Below are 21,417 nucleotides of genomic sequence, written 5' to 3'. Positions count from 1 at the left end.
AGTAGAGAAGAGTGTACAAGTAATTGTATTGTATATTGTCGTTGCTCAGAGATTTCCTAGCTGTTATACTTCAGGAAACTTGAAGCAGAAAGACATCGATTTCTGAGCAATTTCATTATCTTTTTCATGGTATCCACGTGATTGCTAGTGACCTAAATTGGGATTTCTACACAGCAGGTATACACATCTTGAAAACACATGTAGTGTTACTTTAGAAGCTTTTCCTAGGAAGATTTTCTTTCTTTAGTTCATTGTAAAAATAATCGGCTTTTAAAAACTAAAACATTGTAGTTGAATTGCTACTAGAGCTAAAAATTTTCAAAAAACCTATGGTCCCACCCCAAATTTACTAGTACAAGTGAGTATAAAAGCAGCCATGCCTTAGAGAGTCTGAATAGGTATTTTATATATTGTCACACTGTCTCCCAGAAATACTAGTGGTAATAATAATACCCAACTTAAAATGTCTCATGCTGTGTTTGTCTTTTACAAATACTATCCTAAGTAATTCTTCCAACTTCTCTATGTGATGGATACTAAATAGCATAGGTGAGGAAACTGAGGCCCAGAAGATTTTAGCAACTCATCCAAGGTCATACAGCTCATGCCTGACCATTTGTTCATTTATTCAGGAATCTACAGGGTATTTGTGCCATCTGTAACTTCTGTGACATCAAATATTCTTGTTAAAAGCCAATGTTTGCTAACCTAGTAAAATAGTAGGTTGTAATTTGTGTGCATTTACATACAGATTGTTAAAAACCACATTTCTTAAATATTCCTCTATAGTTCTCTAGTAGTGTGCCTTGCCCATTTAACACTGGTTGTTTTTCTTATTAAGCTGTCTGAATGTTTTATATATTAAATGTGTTAAACCTCTTGATATTTTCTGAGATGTTTGCTTCTAAATTTCTATAATGATTGTTCATGATCAAATTAAAAAAATCTTTGTATACAATCGGATCTATCAGTGTTTTATTTTGGAATTTTGGAGTATAATATATGAGGTTGAAGGTCAAAGTTTTCTCTTGCTCCAAGTGGCTAATTTCAGAGTACATGTTGCTAATAAAGCCTTTGTAGTTGAGAATCAGGCTTTGAAGTATAATTTTACTTTGTGAATTATCTTGCTGAGCCTTGTGTGATTTTTTTTTCAATGAAAAGAGAAAAATTTTTTTTGTTAGGTAGTGTTTAAATTATCATTTCATACAGAAATGTAGTGGCTGTCTACGGCAGCTGCATTTGGTTGACTGGCTTTGGTTTTATGAGAGAGGATCTTGCTATATAGTACAGGCTGGCCTTAAAGGCATGTGTAACCCAGGCTGACCCTGAATTAGGGGTGATCCTTCTGCCTTAGCTTCTTGAAGGCTGGGATTGCAGGCATGCACTGCAATACTTGGCTAAAATATTTTAGGTTTTTAATTGAAACATAAAACTTGTACATATTTATGGGGTTCCATGTGATGCTTCAATGTATACATTGTATAGTGTTTGACTTCTTAATATTTTCTTTTTACCCTCAGCACTAATTGTTGAGGTAAATCCAGAATATATTTTATAGACTTTTCTGGGCATAAAAATGCACATAGCTTGATTTCTATTTTTTAAGTATTCAAAGATAGTTATCTTTGTTTATAGAAATACTTGATTATATTTAGGGTTTGGCACCCTGAGTAAATGTAGAAAGCTATTATGCTTTTATCCTGGTCTCTTAAGTTTCATTTTAATTATTCTGTAGTTGGTTGGGTATAAGTTCTTTCAGGCTCATCACTCTTCACCAGAAAACCCACATTATTGCATTGCCACAATAAGGACCTCTTTTTTTGCTCCTATATAATAGTAATCAGTGCTGTGAGGAAAAGTGTGTCTATTAATTTGATCTTTTAAGTATATCTGTTAGTTTTATCATTACAGGAATTTGTCCTTATGTCAGATAGTGTTTCCACACTGGTTGACCCACTGATTTATTCTTCTGCTTGGTATGTCAGTCTGTGAGGTCCCACTGTGTGCCAGGAACTGTGCTAGGTGCTGGGGCATAGCCATGAATGAGAAGTATTAACACAGTATGTGTTATACATGAGTGTATAGCAGAAGTTGGAAAATCATGCTAAATATAGAAGTGTGGTACAAAAAGAAAAGTATAGAGGAAATGCAGAGTAATAAGCTTTCTAAAGGGCTTGGTTACCATTTGACTAATGTCAGTTGTGGTATACTAGCATTTATGCTTTCTAAGGATATTTCTTAATTTGTTGGTCACCACTTCTCAATAACAAAATAAAGGTAGAATTTTGTTTCTAGAGAATAATAGCGCAATATTAGTTACATAAATACTTGTTTATTGTGGGTTTTTTTGCATCAATGATCATACAAATAAGCAGAGGAAAATAATTTGCTGCTTCTTTAGAATATCAGTGTACTGATCAACCCTGCATCATGAGCTAAACTGAAATTGATAAATTCAAGCTACTGTAATTAAACCTGTATCATTTTGGTTTAAATTTTTCAAAAGTATTATTTTGCAGAGAGGAGAACATTTGCTATATACTATCCATAAGCAAGTTACTTAAAAACTGCCTCTGTTTTGTTGTCTGTAAATGATTAGGTTGTTTTGAAGATGAATATGTATGAAATACTTCAGTGATGCCAAGTACTCAGTAAGCATTATCTAGATGCAGCTGCTGCCTTTCCTCCTCTCATCTTTTCTTATTATTCTGTTAATATTATGTTATTATTGAAGATATTCTCCAGGAGTTACTAAAACATGCTTTGATGATTTTGTTTGTTGGATAACATTGCAGATGTACCTGGAAGATACCCTAGAATGAAATATAATGTAGAAATGTTCCCCAAGCTGCAAAGAAATTTATAATTACTGACTTCCTGGTCTGTTTTTCAGTATTATTCACTGCCTAACAGCAGTATGTAAAAATCCATGGAAAATGAACTGTAATTTTTAAAATAAAGAATATGCATAGGTATAATTATAAAAAACTCAATGTGTTAGTATTTTTACATGAACAACATAGAACTAAAGATTAAGAGTGAAATGAACCCATTTTCAGAGCTTAAGTGCACTAAGAATATATAAATTCTCCAGCTCATTTTAGTAGAACTTGAATTTATTTTTGTGCTTATTATTGCATTAATTTGCACATGTGTGAGTATAACTAAGGTAACTATATAGATGTGAAATCGCTGGGTTGAAGGTATCTTTGTTCAAATACTACCAGCTTGCCCTGCAAGGAAGCTCTGCAGAATTATACTTCAGAGGAACTTTCCCACCACCATCTCTTCCCCTGCATCTTCCCCCCTCCCCGAGAAAAGCCTGTGCAGAAGCCCAGCTAGAGTGAGCGTCACGTGCTGATGAGCATCACCCAGTTCCTTACAGAAGACACTAGACACCTACTGACCTAGGCCCTTCTACCACCTTCCTCCCGCTGTGGATTGCCTTCCTTGTTATATCTTTGGGTTTTTATCAAGAACTGCCACAGGAACTATAGGAAAAGGGCTAAGTTTACAATTCAACGATTTTCAGTGTGGTCACAGATTTTTGCAGCCGTCACAATTAGTTCAAAACATCTCATCATCCCTCAGAAGAACCTCTTACCCTTTAGTTACCCTTTAGCAGTTCTTCCCAATTGGATCTAATCACTTCACTAATGGCCCGCCTCCAGAACAAACATGCTTTCTGTTGCCTATTCTGGACACTGCGTATACCCCGAGGCATGTAACATGTGTTGTTGTGTGACTGGCTTCTCTCAGTAAACCGAGCATTTTCCAGGTTCCTTCCTGGTGCCGCCTAAATCAGCAGATTGTTGCTTTGTATGGTGGAATAACATTCCATTGCATGTATGTATTGCATTGTATTTTTCCATTCCTCAGAATGGACATTTGGGTTGTTTCCATTTTTTGGCTCTTACGAATAATGCTGCTATGAATGTACATGTACACATTATTTTGTAACACATTTTTCATTTCTCTTGGGTGTAGGCCTAGTAGAGAAGTCATTAGGTTGTATGCTACCTGTGTGAGAAACAATTTGAACAGCATCCAGACTGTTTTCCAAAGCAGCGCTATTATTTTACTTTCCCACTAACAATATACAAGAGTTCCAAGTTCTCTACATGCTAATGCTTGTTTTTTTATTTTTATTATTATAGTCACCCTAATGATTGTTAATTGGTATCTTATTGTGGTTTTGATTAGCATTTCCCAAATGACTAATGTTGTTGAGCCATCTTTTCACATGGTTTTTGGTAATTTATTTTATTTTAGAAAAAAATACCTGTTTAGATATTGTGGCCTCTTTTTTTTTTTTTTTTTTTTTTCAGTACTTGGGATAGAACCAGGCTCACTTTACCACTGAGATACATCCTTAGCTGTCCCGTTTTTACTTTGAGATAGTCTCACTAACCTGTTCAAGCTGGTCTCGACTTTCCATTCTCCTGCTTCAGCCCTCTGGCTAGCTGGAATTCTATCTATGGGCCATGGTGCCCAATTTAACTATTTTTAAATTGGTTTTTGTCTTTTTATTATTGAGTTATAATTTTTCTTGATATGTTTTAGATTCAAGTCCCTTACAAGATACATGTTTTTCAGATATTTTCTCCCATTCCATGGGCTGTTGTTTTACTTTCCCAGTAGTATCCTTTGAGGATCAAAAACATTATAATTTGTATGAAATTTAATATCTCTTAATTTTGTCACCTGTATTTTGTTGTAATTCTGTCTAAACCATAGATACAAAGATTTACCCATAACAGTATATTAGTCTGCTTCCCTACTGGCTGGGACAAAACACCTAATTACCCACAACACAAGGGGTGAAAGGTTTGTTCTGACTCAGGGTTTCAGAGGTTTCAGTCCATGGTGGGCTGGCTCCAAGGTAGAAACACCGTAAGGGAATTGCATGGCAAAAAAAAAAAAAAACCCAAAAACTGCTCATCTAGTGGCAACAAGAAAGCAGAGAGCAGGGAAATGGCACAGAGAAGAAGGGGTCAGGGACCAGATATATTTCCCAAGTCTCACCCTTTTGACCCACTTCCTCCAACTGGACTCCACATCCTAATCACCCATTCAGCTGTGTTCTTACCAGTGAGCAACCCACTGATGAAGTTAATACCCTCCCAATCCAGTCCCCTCTTTAGGAATCTCTTAATCCAGTTACATTGACAATCAGTATTAACCAGCACATTTGCCCTTACAGTTTAGCTCTTAGGTTTAATTTTTTAATTAAGTTTATTTTTGTATATGGTATGAGGAAGAGGTCCATCTTCATCTTTTGCTTTTGGATATCTAGTTGTCCTGTTGCTATTTGGGGGACAAAATCTGTATTCTTTTGCCCACGGAATTATTTTGTCATCCTTATCAAAAATCAATTAACCACACATGTTAACAGTTTATTTCTGGACCCTGAGAGACCAATCCATTGATCTATCCTTATGCTAAGAGCATACATACTGCCTTAATTACGGTAGCTTTTTCCTTTCAGTCTAAACCCCTTTCGCTACTTTTTCTTGCCTGATTTCCCATCTGGAACCCCTGATACAATATTGAGTAGAAGTGGTAAAAATGAACATTCATGCCTTGTTCCTGATGTTTGGGGAAGGGAATTCTTTCACCATTGAATGTGATATTAGCTGTAGATTTTTCATAGATATGCCTTCTATCAAGCTGGGGAAGTTCTCTTCTATCCCCAGTTTGTTTAATGATTTTTTTGTATGAATAGACGTTTTATCTTGAAAGGATGTATCTAATTTTTTTCTGTGTCTGTTGAACGGGAATATAGGTTCTTGTCCTTTATTCTATTGATATGTTATACTGTAATAATTGGCTTTTAGATGTTAAGCCATCCTTATATTTGTGGGCTAAATCTTCTTTGGTCATGGTGTATAATCCTTTCTTTATGTTACTAGCTTTCTTTTGTTAATACTTTAAAATTTTTGTGTCTGTATTCATAAAGGATTTCAGTTTATTTTCTTGTGATATTTTGATTTTGATATTAGAGAAATACTTTCCTCATAGGATAAGCTAAGATGTGTTCCTTTTATTTTTCAAAAAATTTCATAATAAGCCGGTTTTAATTTTTCCTTAACTGCTTAGTCGAATTCATCAGTGAGAGTATCTGGTCCTGGACCTTTTGTGTGCACTTGTGCACATGTGCATGCGTTTGAAGTTTCATTCATTCTCCTTTTTACAGACCTGTTCAGATTTTCTGTTCCTTCTGGAGTCCACTTTGATAGTTTGTTGTTGTTGTTGTTGTTGTTTTTTCCAGGAAATTGTCTACTCCATTTAGTTAGCTAATTTGTTGGCATGAATTTGTTGATATTATTCTCTCACAATCCTTATGATTAACAGTGGTATTCCTAATTTTTATTTCTATTTAGTAACTTTGGATCTCTCTCACTCTCTCTCTCCCTCCCTGCCTCTCCCTCTTTTCCTCTCTCTCCCTCTTTGTGTGTGTGTGTGTGTGTGTGTGTGTGTGTGTGTGTGTGTGTGTCTAAGTAAAGATCTGTTTCGTTAAGCTTTTCAAAAACCTATTTTTATTTCATTTATATTCTATTGTTTTTCTTTCCTCTATTTCATTTTAACTCTTAAACATTTCCTTCCCACTCCTTTTGATTTAGTTTGCTAGTATATTAAAGTGAGAATGCAAATTATCGACTTGAGATTTTTCTATTTAGTGTGGGCATTTGTAACTCAAATTTTCCTATGAGCATTACTTTATCTATATCCCATAGGTTTTACTATGTTGTGTCTTTATTTTTATTCATCTCATAAAAAATACATTAGTATTTTCATTTTTGTGGAGCTGGAGATTAAACCCAGGGTCACACATATGGTAGGCAAGCACTCTACCACTGAGGCCCCTACTCCTACCCACAAAAGTATTTTGTAATTTCCATTTTTATTTCTTATTTGATCCATTGGTATATGAAAGTGTTTTTTTTTAATTTCCACGTTTGTAAATTTCTAAAATTTCAGTTATGATTTCTCATTTCATTCCCCTGTGATGAGAGAAGTACATTTTTAGGATTTCAATCCTTTTATATTTATTGAAGCTTATTTTATGACCTACCAAATTATATCTCAGAGGATGTTCTGTGTGTCCTGAGAAAGGTGGATACTCTTCTCTTGTTGAGTAAAGGTTCTATAGCCGTCTATTACATGCACAGTAACACCTGGGTTCATGAATACTTCTGTTTGCAAACAATCCAATTTACAAACAAGCGTTCAGCAAAATTTTCCTTCCATTCGCAAATGCCACATCAGATGACAGACATAACCCCATGGCCATCTTTCCCACATAAATGCAGCCATCTTTGCCAAAATATTAAAACAAATTAAGTTGTAAACCAAGATATCACTGTACTATAGTTGGTTTACAATTTTATGCAAACTGTCTGATAATACTGATATAGGGGAAGAAATGTAACTCTGAACCTGCTAAATGTCAGACACACCAAGTGTGTGTTCCCCAAAATTGAAGAATGATTTCTAAGTAACAACAGAGGTTAAGAGTAGGAAAAAATTATTGAGAGAGACAGCGCCTGAGAGATAAGAGGTGACCCAAAAATGGGTTGCCACTCAGGCTCTTTATCAGGGGTAATTTATACAAAGTCACGATGTAGTCACAATGTGGGTACAACATGGATCAAACTGCCATCAACCTATATATAACCACTTAGCTAATGTTGGTCCAGTAGGGAAGTGGTCACGTAGCAAGAGTGTGTGGAAAGAAACAAGGCGTTTTGGAGAAGGAATGGGTCTAGATGCTCTGGTCACCCAGCTGCATCACTGATATCTATCTAGTGATGCTCATTATAATATAATTCCAAGTTGCTGCTTATCCCTTAGGGAGGTGTATAGGCCTGGCCATTGCATCTTTATCTTGAGGCCTGGTCTTCTTTGGGTGCACTCCTGCAAGAATCCTGATGTCTTTATTTTTCTGCTCATTTCCTTGACAGCCTAGTCCCTGGCTGTATATTAATTTCTAACTAGCTTAGCTGTCTGTAATTATGTTACTTGTGTTACCTTTTTTTCAGCTGATGAATTAATCAGTCCTAAAGACATTGATCCTGTTCAGCGCTATATCCCACTACAGAATCAACGTAACGTGAGCATGAGGTTCTCTAATCAGGTAAGAAGATACTGTATTTCTTAGTTTAGACTCATCCAAAGACAATTAGAGCTTAACTGAAGAGGAAATTTTATGTCAAATGGGATTTTTTTGCTTCTGAGGGAAAGGCTTGCCCCTTTTCTGATTAGTGAGGAGTTATTTGTGGTAAAGGGCTATTTATAAATGAGGAAATAAGAATCAGACATGTCTAAGAAGATGTTTTTTGAGTAAGGATATTCTCCAGAATAGCTGACTTTAAAGTGTCACATATTTTTGAGAAGTTGCAGGGCATCTGGGCAGCAGCAGGGCGGGTAACATGTTATTGAAGGGAGTGGGATTCCCTGCACTGCCCTGTTTTTTGTGCCTCTCCCATGCCGTGTCACTGTGACAAGACTGAGTCACTGATAGAGTTGTTCTTATCTCTTGGGGACATGTCGGATAAGAAATGGTTTTTAAATTTTTATGTTTAGTATCTGTGGATTTAGACTGTGTTGAGTCAACAACGTAAGTGTTTGTGGGATCCGCAAGATTGATGTCGACTTGAGCAAACTCTCAAGTATGAAATGATACTAGTAATGAGGACTGTTAAAATGAAAATGCAGTGGGTTGTGGAAACTGCATGAGGAGAAAGGAAATGAACCTAAATGTGTGCCTGGGATTCCAAGCAGTTAACATGCATTTAATAAGAAGGGCAACAGCATTTACAGAGGGTACGCTTACAAGCTGACATGCTCCTTTTATTTTAAAAAGCATGTGTATCCACACACACACACCAAGGAATGCTGCTTTTACTGAGAAAAAGGGAAAGCAGGCAGGTCCATTCAGTTCTGTTGCACTATTTCTCTAACTCCTGTTGGTCTCCATCAAAAGATGTAATAAGCCTGAGTAGTTTATAGATGAGAATCCGTGTGAGAGACCTGCCAATAAAATGTTATGATTTTCTCAAAACATAAAGTCTTTGTGTTAATATGTGATACAAAATATGCATTGGCCTGTTAAATCCCACAGAATAGGGATTTGACCTGTGTCTTAAGCGATCCCATGGTGTAATCCATATATACAGTCTGTACCTGCCTGGGTAGGTTAGTGTCTTAGGGAGACTCTCTCAAAATAATGAAGAAAAGATTGGGGATGTAACTCAGTGAAAAGGCCCTGGTTTCAATCTCCAGGACCCCAAAAGCAAAAGAAATAGTAAATTAGGGACATTCCAACTTCATGTTACCCAGTGCCGTGACTGTGAGCCATTTTAAAACCAGCATGTTATCATCAGCATAGCATTTAACATGTGTGAACCACCCTCTAGGGTAATGAATCTTCAAAACCTTTTCTTAGAAAACGCAGTAATAGGTCACAGACTTGAGGTGTGAGGGAACAGGAACCAGAGATCACCAAAGCATTTTGTAGGCAAATGGCTAACAAAGTCATCAACTTTAACAGTTATTTCATGCTTGACACATTTCAGGCTGGTTATAGTTATGTGCAATTTTTGGCCTACATAATGCCTTAGCTCCGTTCTACTCAAGAAAGCTTATCAAGGTACAAGTGAGCGAGAGTGAATTTTACAGAGAATTCACTCTACATTTATTCTTTATTTTGAAATCATTTTCTGGTGTTGCCACTAAATTACCTGCAGCATGTTTCCCACTGGGAGTCATATCCTAGCTCAGAGGTGCTGGTGGAGAAGGTCTGCTACAGCTGTGTGGCAGGTTTTGTCTTTGTATCAGGCATTGTACACAATTTCTGAGAGAGCAGTGATAGGAGGATTTGCATAGAAAACTGCTTGGATGCTTGGATGTGGTGGTATATAAAATAACGAGCTTCCCTTGCCACATTCTCAACTAGCTGGCAGTTCCTGCTATGCCCCTATCCACTGGTAGGGCTAGATGAAGTGGACTGATGAAATACAGACGTCAAACATATCCTGGATGTGTGTTTCTCTGCTTGACATTTTGGTTTCAGTGGCCGCTGGGTAATGATTGACCAGATCAGATTTTGTTAATAACAAATCTATGGGGATTGACCAGGTGCTTTAAACTCTACCAAATGTTGGGAAAGCAAACAGGGAGTAGTAAAATCCAGACAATCCCTGCCCTCCAAGAAAGGTATTTTAGAATGCCCTATGATCACCCTTCGCCTTGATGATTCTTCAGAAAGTGCACAGAACTCAACACCTGTTGTTCTTAACATGTAGGACTCATTGCATAAAGGGCTATAGAAAAAGTCGGTGAGGGGTGAGACACATTGAACAAGTCTTATGGAAACTAGGTATAGATTTCTAAGTGTTCTCTTGTAGTGGAGTCATATGAGATATGTGATGTGTTTCAGTGGATCAAAGCATTACCAAGCAAGGAAGCTTGCTCAGATTTGGATGACTATGGTTTCATTAAATTATTTTTGTACTACTCACCCCCCTCCCAAGAAAACCAGTTGTTCACCATTAATCACATAAACAAACTGGTGTTTGTTCAGATTTTACCAATAATAAATGCACGCACATGTGTGTGTGTTTGTAACTGTCATCAAAATGGAGTTACTATATCACCATAAGGCTCCCTTGGGCTACCCTTTTATAACCACAACCACTCCTTTTACCTCAGTCCTTAACCCTTTGGCAATTCCCAATACGTTCTACCCTTAAATTTGGTCATTTCAAGAATGTTTAATGAGTGGAACCATACCTAGCTTTCTGGGATAGGCATTTTTTCATTCAGCATCATTTCCATGAGATTCATCCAATTTGTTACATGTATTTGTGGTTCATTCCTTTTTATTACTGAGTTATGCTCCATGGTATGCTTTATTATAGTTGAGTTTTAATTCACCCTTAAAAGAATATCCTGTGGATTATGGGGAGATTTAGCTATTCTGTGTTTATTGATATCAGGTTGTATGAAAATTTTTGTTTCAGCCACAAAATTTGATTAATGAGATTCATAGAGGTGAAGGATAGTCTATTGTACTTACCTCAGTTTTGTCCATTACATTGGTCTTTCCTTTCTGAATGTTCCAGGTTCTTCTCAGTTTTGTTTGTTTCAAGTGCTTCTTTCTATACATCATTTAATCTGTAAGTGTGCTAGCAACAAATTTCTTAGTTTTCCTTTGTCTGAGAATTTTATATTGCCTTCATTCCTACAAGGTATTTTTTTGGGATATAGGATTTGGTTGACAGTTTCAGCACTAAGAAATATGTTACTTCCTCAGACCTCCGTAGTGTCAGGTGAGAAATTCCCTGTTGGCTCAAATTTGTGTTCCACTATAGGTAATGTGCCACTTCTCTCTGACTCAAATACTCTATGCCCCTGGGTAAAGGGCCAGGAGACCTGAAGTGTAGCTGAGGTGGGTGGATGCTGAGCAGGGGCCAAGTAGATTTGTTGCTGCTTGGAAGGCTCTGCTAGGGCTTTTTTAGTGATGCCACCACAGTCTGTGTTCTGGTTGTGGAACACAAGCTGGGCTGGCGCACAAGCACTTTGAAGCTGCTGGGAAAGGCAGATTGACCGACTGGTACCTCAGCTGAGTTGTCAGGGCTGGCGCTCCCTGTGTGGTCTCTGTTGTGCTTCTCATTTCCCAGTCCTTTAGCCAGAGAGAACAGACTTTTAAATCTTTTTACCTGTCTGTGCCTCTTTATTGTTTCAAGCCTAGGCCTCTGCAGTGCCCAGCCTAGCTCGTGTGGGATCTCAGAATCTCTCTTCATTGCCAGTCTTCAAGTTGTGAAGTCTCTAGACAGTTCAACCTGACTTCTTTCCAGTTTTCAGAGTTCTTTAATCATTATCAGCGTAGGCCATCGTGTTCTTACTTCTAGGTTTTGTTCATGGGTAATTTATCTTCATAAGTCTTTCTATGAGTAAAAATTAAGGATTTCTTTTTCTTTCTTGACTTGTCTTTTCTTCAGAGTAATTTTTTTTTTGTTTTCATTTTTTTTTTTTATACTGGGACCCAAACTCAGGACTTCACACTTGCCAGGCAGGCATTGTGCCACTGAGCTATATCCCCGGCCCCAGAGTAATTTTTTACAAGAACAGTAATGGCTTATTTGTTGAGCATTTATTTTGAACCGCTTTATTGAGATATAATTTGTACCTCATACAGTTCATTAATATGAAGTATATAATTCAATGGATTTTATTTACCACAATGAACTTAACATTTTTATTCCACTGAGAAATCCATTACCCTTAGTGCTGTCCATTTCGAAACCCTCTCCTCAGCTCAGCATTAAACAGCTGCAGGTCTACTTTCTGTCTTTTGGTTTTGCCTATTTTAGACATTTCATATAAACGATTTTGTGTAATACGTGGTATTTCATGAATGACTTTTTCCACGTAGCATAATGCTTTCAAAGTTCATACATGTGGTAGCATATAACTGCACTTCATTCCTTTCATTGTAGAACAGCATTCCCTTGTAGTTATTTACCACATTTTGCTTATTTACTCATCAGCTGATAAACATGTGGATTATGAATATTACAAATAATGCTGCTGTGAACTTTCAAGTACAAATTACTATGTTAACATACGTTTTTATTTTTCTTGGGTAAATACCTAGAAATGAAATTGCTGGATTATATGCTAAACTCTAGATTAAGATTCGCCCGACTGTTTTTAAAGTGTCTGCACCATTTTATATTTCTAACCAGCAGTTTGTGAGGGTTCCAGTTTCTCTGCATCCTTGCCAACACTTGTTATTATGTGTCTTTTGATTATAGTCATCTTAGTGAGTGGGAAGCATTATCTTACTGTGATTTCTACGTGTATTTTCCTAGTTACAAAAGTTAAGCCTATTAGCTATTTGTGTGTATATATTCTTTGGAGTGACGTCAGTTCAGATTCTGTGGCGATTTTTTGACTTGTCTTTTTATTATTGAGCTATGAGAGTTCTTTATGTGTTCTGGATATGACCCCCTTATATGATGGCAAATATTTTCTCCCACTCCCTGAATTATTATTCCACTTTTTTGACAGTGTTATTTGAAATACAGTAATTTTACATTTTTGTGAAGCTAAATTTATTTTTTTGTGACTGCTTATACTTTTAGCGGCATATCTAAGAAATTACTGCCTAATCCAGGGTTCTCAAAAATTTATGCTTATGCTTTCTTCTAAGAATTTTATGACCTTAGCCATTACATTTAGATATATAATCTATGTTGACTTAATTTTTGTATATGATATGACATAGGTAGGGCTCGAACTTCGCATGTAGATTTCCAGATGTCACCATTTGATGAATCATGCAGTACTTATTCTGTGTCTGGTTCATTTTATTAAGCATATTTTCCAGAGTGATTTTTCCGTCTCATTAATGTCAGGTTTTTTTTGTTCCTTGCTGGTAGTTGTGCTATATAACCTATGATCTTCATTATCTAGTCATATAATAATATGATTCAAGGACTGGTATGTGAAGTGGTCTCCTCCTCTCACTATCCCAACAAGAGGTGAAGGAGACGTGTTTGGGAAGTTGTCTCCTGATTACTTTTATTCATGAGTCAGGGAGACAGTGACAGACAGACTAGACCCTTACTGCCCTTGCCAGGGGCCAGAATGTGAAGGAGCTGTTATTTGCCCTGGAACTATTAACCACCCCAGACCATTTGCTCAGTATTATTTTAGGAAAAGTCCTGCTTTGTCACTAACTGTGGGCCCTATGTGAGGCATAGCTGACCACTGTAGCAGCTTTTTTTTTTTTTTAAAACTTTTTGGCAGTATTGAGGATTGAGCCTACGGCCTTTGCACTGAACTGTATCCCTAGCCCTTCCTCTCATTTTTTTTAAGAGAAGGTTTCACTAAGTTGACCAAGCTGGGCTTGAACTTGTGACTTCCTTCCTCAGCTTCCCAGAGTGCTGGAATTATAGGCATACTGCCCTGCCACTCCCAGCTCTACTTTAATCTTTAATGAGTCCTTCCTTCCGTATCACACCCCACTTCTCACATCAACACATTGTACCACCTGCAAACCGTATACTCCTCTGGAGCCGCTCTAGCTGGTGAGTCAGCTCTCACACCTGCTGTAGCATTTTGGTGATAATCTAAATGTTATAGTGTGTTTTACATGGATTTCCTTTGCCTTATTCACCAATGCATTTCTGTTTGCCATATTTTATGCTAGAAAGATATTGAAATATCTTGTGATCTGATGACCTCTTCCTTGCTTCAGGCTTTAGTGTGTTTTCTTTATTTTTAATATCTTTGGTCGTTTCTCTGGCGTCTAAAGGAATCAAGAATTGAGTGGGTGTGCTCACTTTTCTTGTAGGATCAGCAGCCTAGCCCTCAACCTTTTGAGTTTTATCTCATTACTCCTAAATGTCTTTTCTACCGGTGTACTCTGCTTCTTTTAGATTTTGCTAAGTAAATCTAACATTGAGTTGAACAGAGTAGATATTGGTTAAACAATTGTGGTGTAACCCCCCAGGTGCATACAAAGTGAACCGTAACTATTCATACTCTCTGGTAAAGTAGCATTTGAAAGATAATAATTTATTTCAAACCACTAATTGATCTGTTCTTTATCTTGTAAGCAGGGCAACAATACCTGCTCCTTTACCCCTACTTTTCTATGTCATTTGATTTGGGAAAAATAGAAAAGACCATATTATCCCATCCTATAATGAAACAAGTTGAATAGGTTTGGAAGGTGTGCCATTAAGCCTGCTTTGCCAAAGCCCTTTGTATACCCGACACTACAACAATCATCATGTTATCGTAGTTTCTGGTTTACGTGGCTGTCTCTTTGACAAATGTCCTCAGTAGAGAATATGTCTATTCTGTCTTTTCTTCTCTTAACGTTATTAGGTATTTGACTGTTCATAAGAATGAATACGAGTGTCAACTATTGACTATTTATAGACATGTACAAGCCATCATATGCATTATACCTGATTTTAACACCTTTGTGAGGTAAATATTATCATGCCCATTTTACAGATAGATACACATCTCAGAGACATTTAGTAACTTTTCCAAAGTTACACAGTTATCAGATGGCAGAACCAGTTTGAAAGTGTTAACTGAAGAAGAAATGCCAAGCATTTGGAAACAGTTATTTTCATAATGCTGCAATGGATGGAGATAACAGAAAAAAATAAACTAACTTGTTTCTGTAACAGCCTGGCTCAGTATCCCCTCACAGGAAAACAGTTTTACCTGTGCCTGAGGACAGTGAGAGACCTGTGGAAGTGACCTGAAAAATTAAATATAAATATGTTTTCACATCAGTACAAAATATATGCTGGAATTCGTTATATATTATATTTATCATCTTTAAAGAGTCTTACTATTTCTTCTGTCTCTTTTCCAGTTGTGCTGGTATGAGGCCAGGTCTATAAATCTAACAATTAGTAATTTCATTAGGGATTTCCTTCTTCCTTGCCAAAGGAAATCCCTTTCAAGGAGGCTGGCAAGCTTCTTTGCCTGTTTACTGCCTCTCCCCATTCACCCTGACTTCTTCCTGCTAGGAAGCCCGTCATTTTCTTGTTGCCTAGGTGATGCTAGTCCTAGATGCCCACTGATTATCTGCTAATGAGACTCCCATTGTTCATACTGCACTGCCTCTGCCACATTAATGCGAGATAATGGTCGCTTGAAAACTGTTTGTTTCTGGCCTTACTGATCTTAAATACTTGGAAGAGAAACTAAGCAGCTGACCATGTGCATTCCACCATTCATTATGGTTTTTTGCATTGCAGGTATCCACTGGGGATAAGGTAACCCTGTAGAGGGCATCCATTTATATATTAATGGAGGGAGGTGGATTTCTGGAGTTCTATAGCACATAGACTTCATTTTGAAATTTTCATTATCATAATTAGAATATAGAAGATTCTTGGTTAAATAAAAAAGCGCACTTAATACTTTTTTAAATGTTTGTGAGATTCTGTCTGAAACTACCATATTCAATAGGTAAGAGCCAACCAAGAATTTTTTTTTGCTTCCCTAAGTTTTCTGTTTTTAAATCAATTTAGGAAAAGTCAGTCTTTTTTTCTGCACATTGATGTTGTTGAGTGCAACAGAATTCTTACATGATTAAGTCATTCTAATATCAAGAGTCATAGAAAAAATATTCTGATATGAAAATGTTCAAATATTCAAGAATACAAATAGGAGAGATTTCATGTTTTGGGATCTTCTGGCTAGTAAAGTGGTATGAGCACAGCTTTTGAAGGCAAATTGATCAACCTTTGTGTGGCTTAGTGCCCTCACTTGGAAAATTAGAATTATAAGAATTAAATGAGTTAAAGATGAAGAGCTTAGACAAGTTCCTGGCTTATACTTAAATGCTCAATGCATGTTAGCTATTGTTATTATTTGTATTTTGATATTTCCAATGCAGACACGGTAGTTAATTGAGGTGCATGATAGGTATGGAAAGAAAAGGTACATGTCCATGTTGCTGTGAAACATGGCTCAAGGTGGAAGCTGTAAATATAGGTGTAGAAGGTTCTCTGAAGGCCAGGGACAAGGATTATAGTTCTTTGGCATGGTGCAGATGGTGGAGGAAAGTGTATTCTAGGAAAGTGGGGCAAAGGAATCTCACAAGAAAATTAAAACAGGAATATGATAGTGTGGAGAATTTTGAGAGGGTGGTTTAAGAAGGTTGACTCCCTAGTTGTCTGGGAAGAGCAGCAAAGCACTGGCAGAAATCCAGATCTAGTTCATAGACCTTGCGTGGCTCCATAGACCAGTGCTTCAGTGTAAGCTAGGGAAGGTTTCCTAATGTCTCTTGAGCATTATTTTTAACATATAAAACTATTTGGCTATGTGTGATTCAGAAATCCCCTTCTAGCACTTCTCTTGCCAGCTTCCATGATCTAGATTATTGGTAACCTTTGAGTAATTTTCTTGGAGTATTGTGCCCAGAAGCCAGATTGTAGGGAGTTTAAAGACCATCTGTAGAAGACCATCTGTTCAGGGAGTTGAGTTTACTACCAGCCAATAAAGGTAATATGCCCCTCCTAATTTTATAGATACATTATACCACTTCTACAATATGGATTTATAGCTATTTCCCTTTTTAAAATTCTTGTTTCAAATCTGTTCAGTTTTTAAAGGTTTATTGATCTTAGGTGATTTAAGGAAATTTTATATCTAATTCAGTTCATCCTAATGCTCTCAAATAGTTTAACCAGTTTGAGGTACTATTTCTACTTTAAGGATTGAAAAAGAAGAAAAAAGGCTCTGCTTCAGTATCTTGGCAAAGAAAGAAAAATGTGTGTGGGACCAAAAAGCCAAATTTATCTACAAGCATAGGAGTGAAGTTGGGTACTGAACAGAAGTCTTTATGATTATCATGATAAAACAGAAAGTAGGCAAGTCAGAAATATTTCTGAAGCCTAACTTGAATATACCACTGCTGCACAGAGGTTATCTTCAGGTAATACTGTTTGTAGTGTAGAAGGGAAACGAGACTCTTATCAATCAGTGTTTATACTAGAGCCAATTAAAATTAAGTGCCTTGATCAGAAAAATCCAGAAATGAGAAAAGTTGAACTGAAAGTAAAAAAGAGAAAGAGAGAGAGCTTAAACACGTTTAATAGCATCGTTCTAATTAACCTACATAAACTTACTAAAATTAAAATTTCCAATAATAAGCATGAAATGTAATGAAATACTTCTAAGGATGAAGCCACCTTTTAGTTATGGTTGAAAAATGTAAAAGAGGGAAAATAGAGCCAAGTAAGAAAGCAAGATTTATAGTTCAGAATAAGGATCTCATGAAATATTATGGTCTAGTAGTGTTTTAGTGAGTCTGGTATTTTGCTCTGAGGAGAAAACATATTTACTTACAATGATGAATATAAACATATTCATAATTAGGGATATACTAAACCTAGAATTTACCTACTTTTCTTTTTTCTTACTTTGAATCTATTAACAATTTTTAAGGTCTGTTAGTCTTTGAAGAAAGATCTGTCAGTTAATCTTGTTCTTAGCCCCACCACTTATTTAATCATCCATATTATAAGGAGTTGCACTTTTCAAAAACTAGAAGCTGAAGCTTTTAGAAGCCCCGTAGTTCCCAGAGGAGTGACTTTCTCTTAAAATGTCCTTGGAGAGTTCCAGGTGTTTTTGCCATCGTGCTGGTAAAAAAAAAAAAAAAAAAAAAAATCCCGTTTCTCATCAGTTCCTTGAGACAATATTTTACATTGGTGGCACAGTTATGGTAAGAGAGCAGTTCGCATGTGTTGGTGCGCCCTTGAGAGAATTCACTTTTGCATTCAGAAACACCCAAGCTTCCTGAAGTCTGGAGGAAAGTGTTATACTTCTGATATTTTAGCTGCTATTACACAAAGGCTTTCTCACCATGTGGCTATACTTTCATTGTATATTCAGTTTTATATTCGTTAATACTTACACTCAGAGTTATTACTTTTATAAAACATTGATTTTTAAATCTTGGTGTAATGCTTCTTTGTTTGGCTGTGGCAAGGCTCCCTTTACTCTGTGCTTTTACTGTAACTGTTTCTATGTAGAAGTTTTTCCTAATAAGGGCCAACCAAAGTTTGATGTTTACTGCAGTATTATAGCATTTTAGAAACTATTGTTGTGGCTTAATTCCTTTTCATGAGAACGTCGCCACTTACTCAATGTTTATCTATTCTGAAATGAAATATATTACATAGTGCTGCTTAGCTAATGAAAATAAGAGATTATAAAATAAATGTATAGTTATATAAAATTAATAAAAATAGTTTCAATTTCAGAAAACTTTGCTTCCATGAGACATACTTGACCCCCAAAATATTGTTAAAGACCTTATTTCACATTTGGGGATTTTTTAAAATAAACATCCACATAAGCTACTAAAGTCCCTACCCTACTTCATAACAGAAGGGAGCTTCTTTGTTTCTGTTTTTCCTAAGAAACTTCTAAATAACTTCCTGTGTGCTTCAATTTATCGCCTATGCCTCACATACTGATAGAATATTAAAAGAACACGGTATTAAGATAATCTTTTTTAAAACCCCTCATTTTATACAGCGGGAAGCTGAAATTTAAGAACTGGTTGTCAAAACTGAAAACTTTCCCTCTAAAATCAGGAACAAGACAAAAAATGTCCACTATCACCACTCCAGTTAAACATAATATTCTGAACATTAGCAAGAATAAGAAAAACAAATGGAATATGTATAGAAAAGGAAGAAGTCAAATTATCATTATGTAAAGAACAACTGGGATGGGGAAGAGAAAAGGAAAAGGGAAAAAGATATGTATATACACACAAGATAGCTAAGATAATTATATTACTAATTTATATTAGTTCATTGAAAGGAACAGTTAGTGCTTATATTGTTTGATCAATTTTGCATGCCTGTACCTGGTAATCTGAGCAACTACTTTGAAGATAATAATATGCAATATAATAACCATTATTAATTTCCTAAGAAATTATTATTATTTGCAGATGATGTGATCCTCTACAAAACTTCATCAATTAATTGGTTAGAGTTAATTCAATAATGTAGCAAGGTACAAAATTAACACGGAAAAATCAATGGAATTCTTTACACTAATAATAAACCCACTGAGAAAAAAATAGGGAAAAATACCATTCACAATAGTACCAAGAAAAATTAAATACTTAGGAATTACCCTAAGGAAGTAAAAGACCTCTGCCACAAAAAAATATAGTACTATGGAAGAGAAAATCAGAGAAGACATCAGAAAATGGAAAGATATTCCCTATTCCTAGATAGGAAGAACCAGTATAGTCAAAATGGCCATATGCTATACAGATTGAATGCAATCCCAGTCAAAATTTCAACAGCATTCCTCATAGAAATGGAGAAAACAATTCTAAAATTCATATGGAGTCAAAAGAGACACAGAATAGCAAAAGCAATCCTGGGTAAAAAGAGCAAAGCAAGGGGGCATCATCATTCCAGATGTGAAGTTATATCACAAAGCTACTGGGATAAAAAGAGCATGGTACTGGCACAAAAACAGACACAAGGATCAATGGAACAGAATAGTGGGTGCAGAAACAACCCCAAGTACATTCAACTATTTGATCTTTGATGAAGACACCAAGACACACACAAGGGAGGAAAGATAATCTCTTTAATCAGCAATGTTGGGAAAATTTGTTGTCCACATGCAGAAGATTAAGTCTAGACCCATATCTCTCACCATATATTAAACTAAAATCAAAATGGATCAAAGAACAGATGTTAAACAGAAACGTTCTACCTGATGGAAGACAAAATAGGTATAACTCTTAAAATCATAGACATAGATGGGGACTTTCTGAGCAGGACCCAAGTTGTACAGGAAGTATTTCCAAGAATCAACAGATGGGATCATATTAAGTTAAAAAGCTTCTGCAGGACAAAAGAACAGTAGAGTGAAAAGACAACCTACAGAGTGGAAAAAAATGTTTGCCAAGATTTTCCTCAGACAGAGGACTAATGTCTAAAATTCTTTTAAAAAATTAGATTCCCTAAAATAAAAGACCCAATCAAAATGGGCAAGCAAAATGAATAAACACTTCACAGAAGTACGAATGGCTAAAAAATACATGAAGTGCTTGACCTCACTGATCATCAGGGAAATAAAAGTTAAAATAACTCTGAGATTCCATTTTACCCAAGAAGGAATGGCCATCATCAAGAAATCTAAATGCTGGTGAGGCTGAGGGGAAAAAGGAACCCTTCTACTATGTTGGTGGGAATGTAAACTGGTGCAGACACTATGGAAATCGATACGGAGATTCCTCAAAAAACTGAAACTAGAAATTTCTCTTGACTAGCTATTCCCCACCTAGCTATCTTCCCAAAAGTGTTAAAAGCATCATATTATAGTGACACATGCATACCCATGTTTATAGCAGTAAATTAATAATAGCTAAATCCTATAACCACCCTATATGTCCATCAATGGATAAATGGGTAAAGAAAATGTGCTACTGACACTCAGCATTGAGCACTATTCTGCCATAAAGAAAAATTTGACCCCTTTCTGTCCCTCTCTGGGAGAGAAGCTTTCTTTCCCTCAGTAAATATATTCTGCTCTTGAAAAAGAAAACTTGGAGTCAGGAAAATGGATGCATTTTGAAACCATGATGTTAAGTGAAATAAATCACACAAGCTTAAATACCTCATGATTTCTCTTATATAAGAAACTCCACATATAAATACAGAGCAAAATAAAAAATAGGTAATAGGAAGTAGGGAGACAGATCTTAATTGGTTCATTTTTTCCACCAATTACCAGTAGTAAACATTTGCACTTTCTGTCGTTCCTTTGTCGTTCCCACTTACTTTTGCCTTCTGCGAATGCGGAAGTGTGAACATACTGATGGTATTTCCT

General features: G+C 36.2%; 1 protein-coding gene across 5 annotated transcripts in view; it reads left to right on the top strand.

Moving 5' to 3' along the window:
* The window catches only part of Phkb (phosphorylase kinase, beta), a 201,427-nt gene that overhangs the window by 119,481 nt on the left and 60,529 nt on the right, over positions 1-21,417 (top strand). For all 5 annotated transcript variants that reach the window (XM_013502735.1, XM_005401408.2, XM_005401407.2 and 2 more), the window contains one exon: positions 8,043-8,137. In XM_013502735.1, coding sequence (XP_013358189.1) covers positions 8,043-8,137 — 95 coding nt within the window. The remainder of the gene's footprint in view (positions 1-8,042; positions 8,138-21,417) is intronic.

Source organism: Chinchilla lanigera, unplaced genomic scaffold (genome assembly GCF_000276665.1).
Source record: "Chinchilla lanigera isolate Chin_1 unplaced genomic scaffold, ChiLan1.0 scaffold00073, whole genome shotgun sequence".
NCBI classification, from domain to species: domain Eukaryota; kingdom Metazoa; phylum Chordata; class Mammalia; order Rodentia; family Chinchillidae; genus Chinchilla; species Chinchilla lanigera.
The sequence above is the reverse complement of the archived record's forward strand: the minus strand, read 5'-3'. Positions and strand labels throughout refer to the sequence as shown.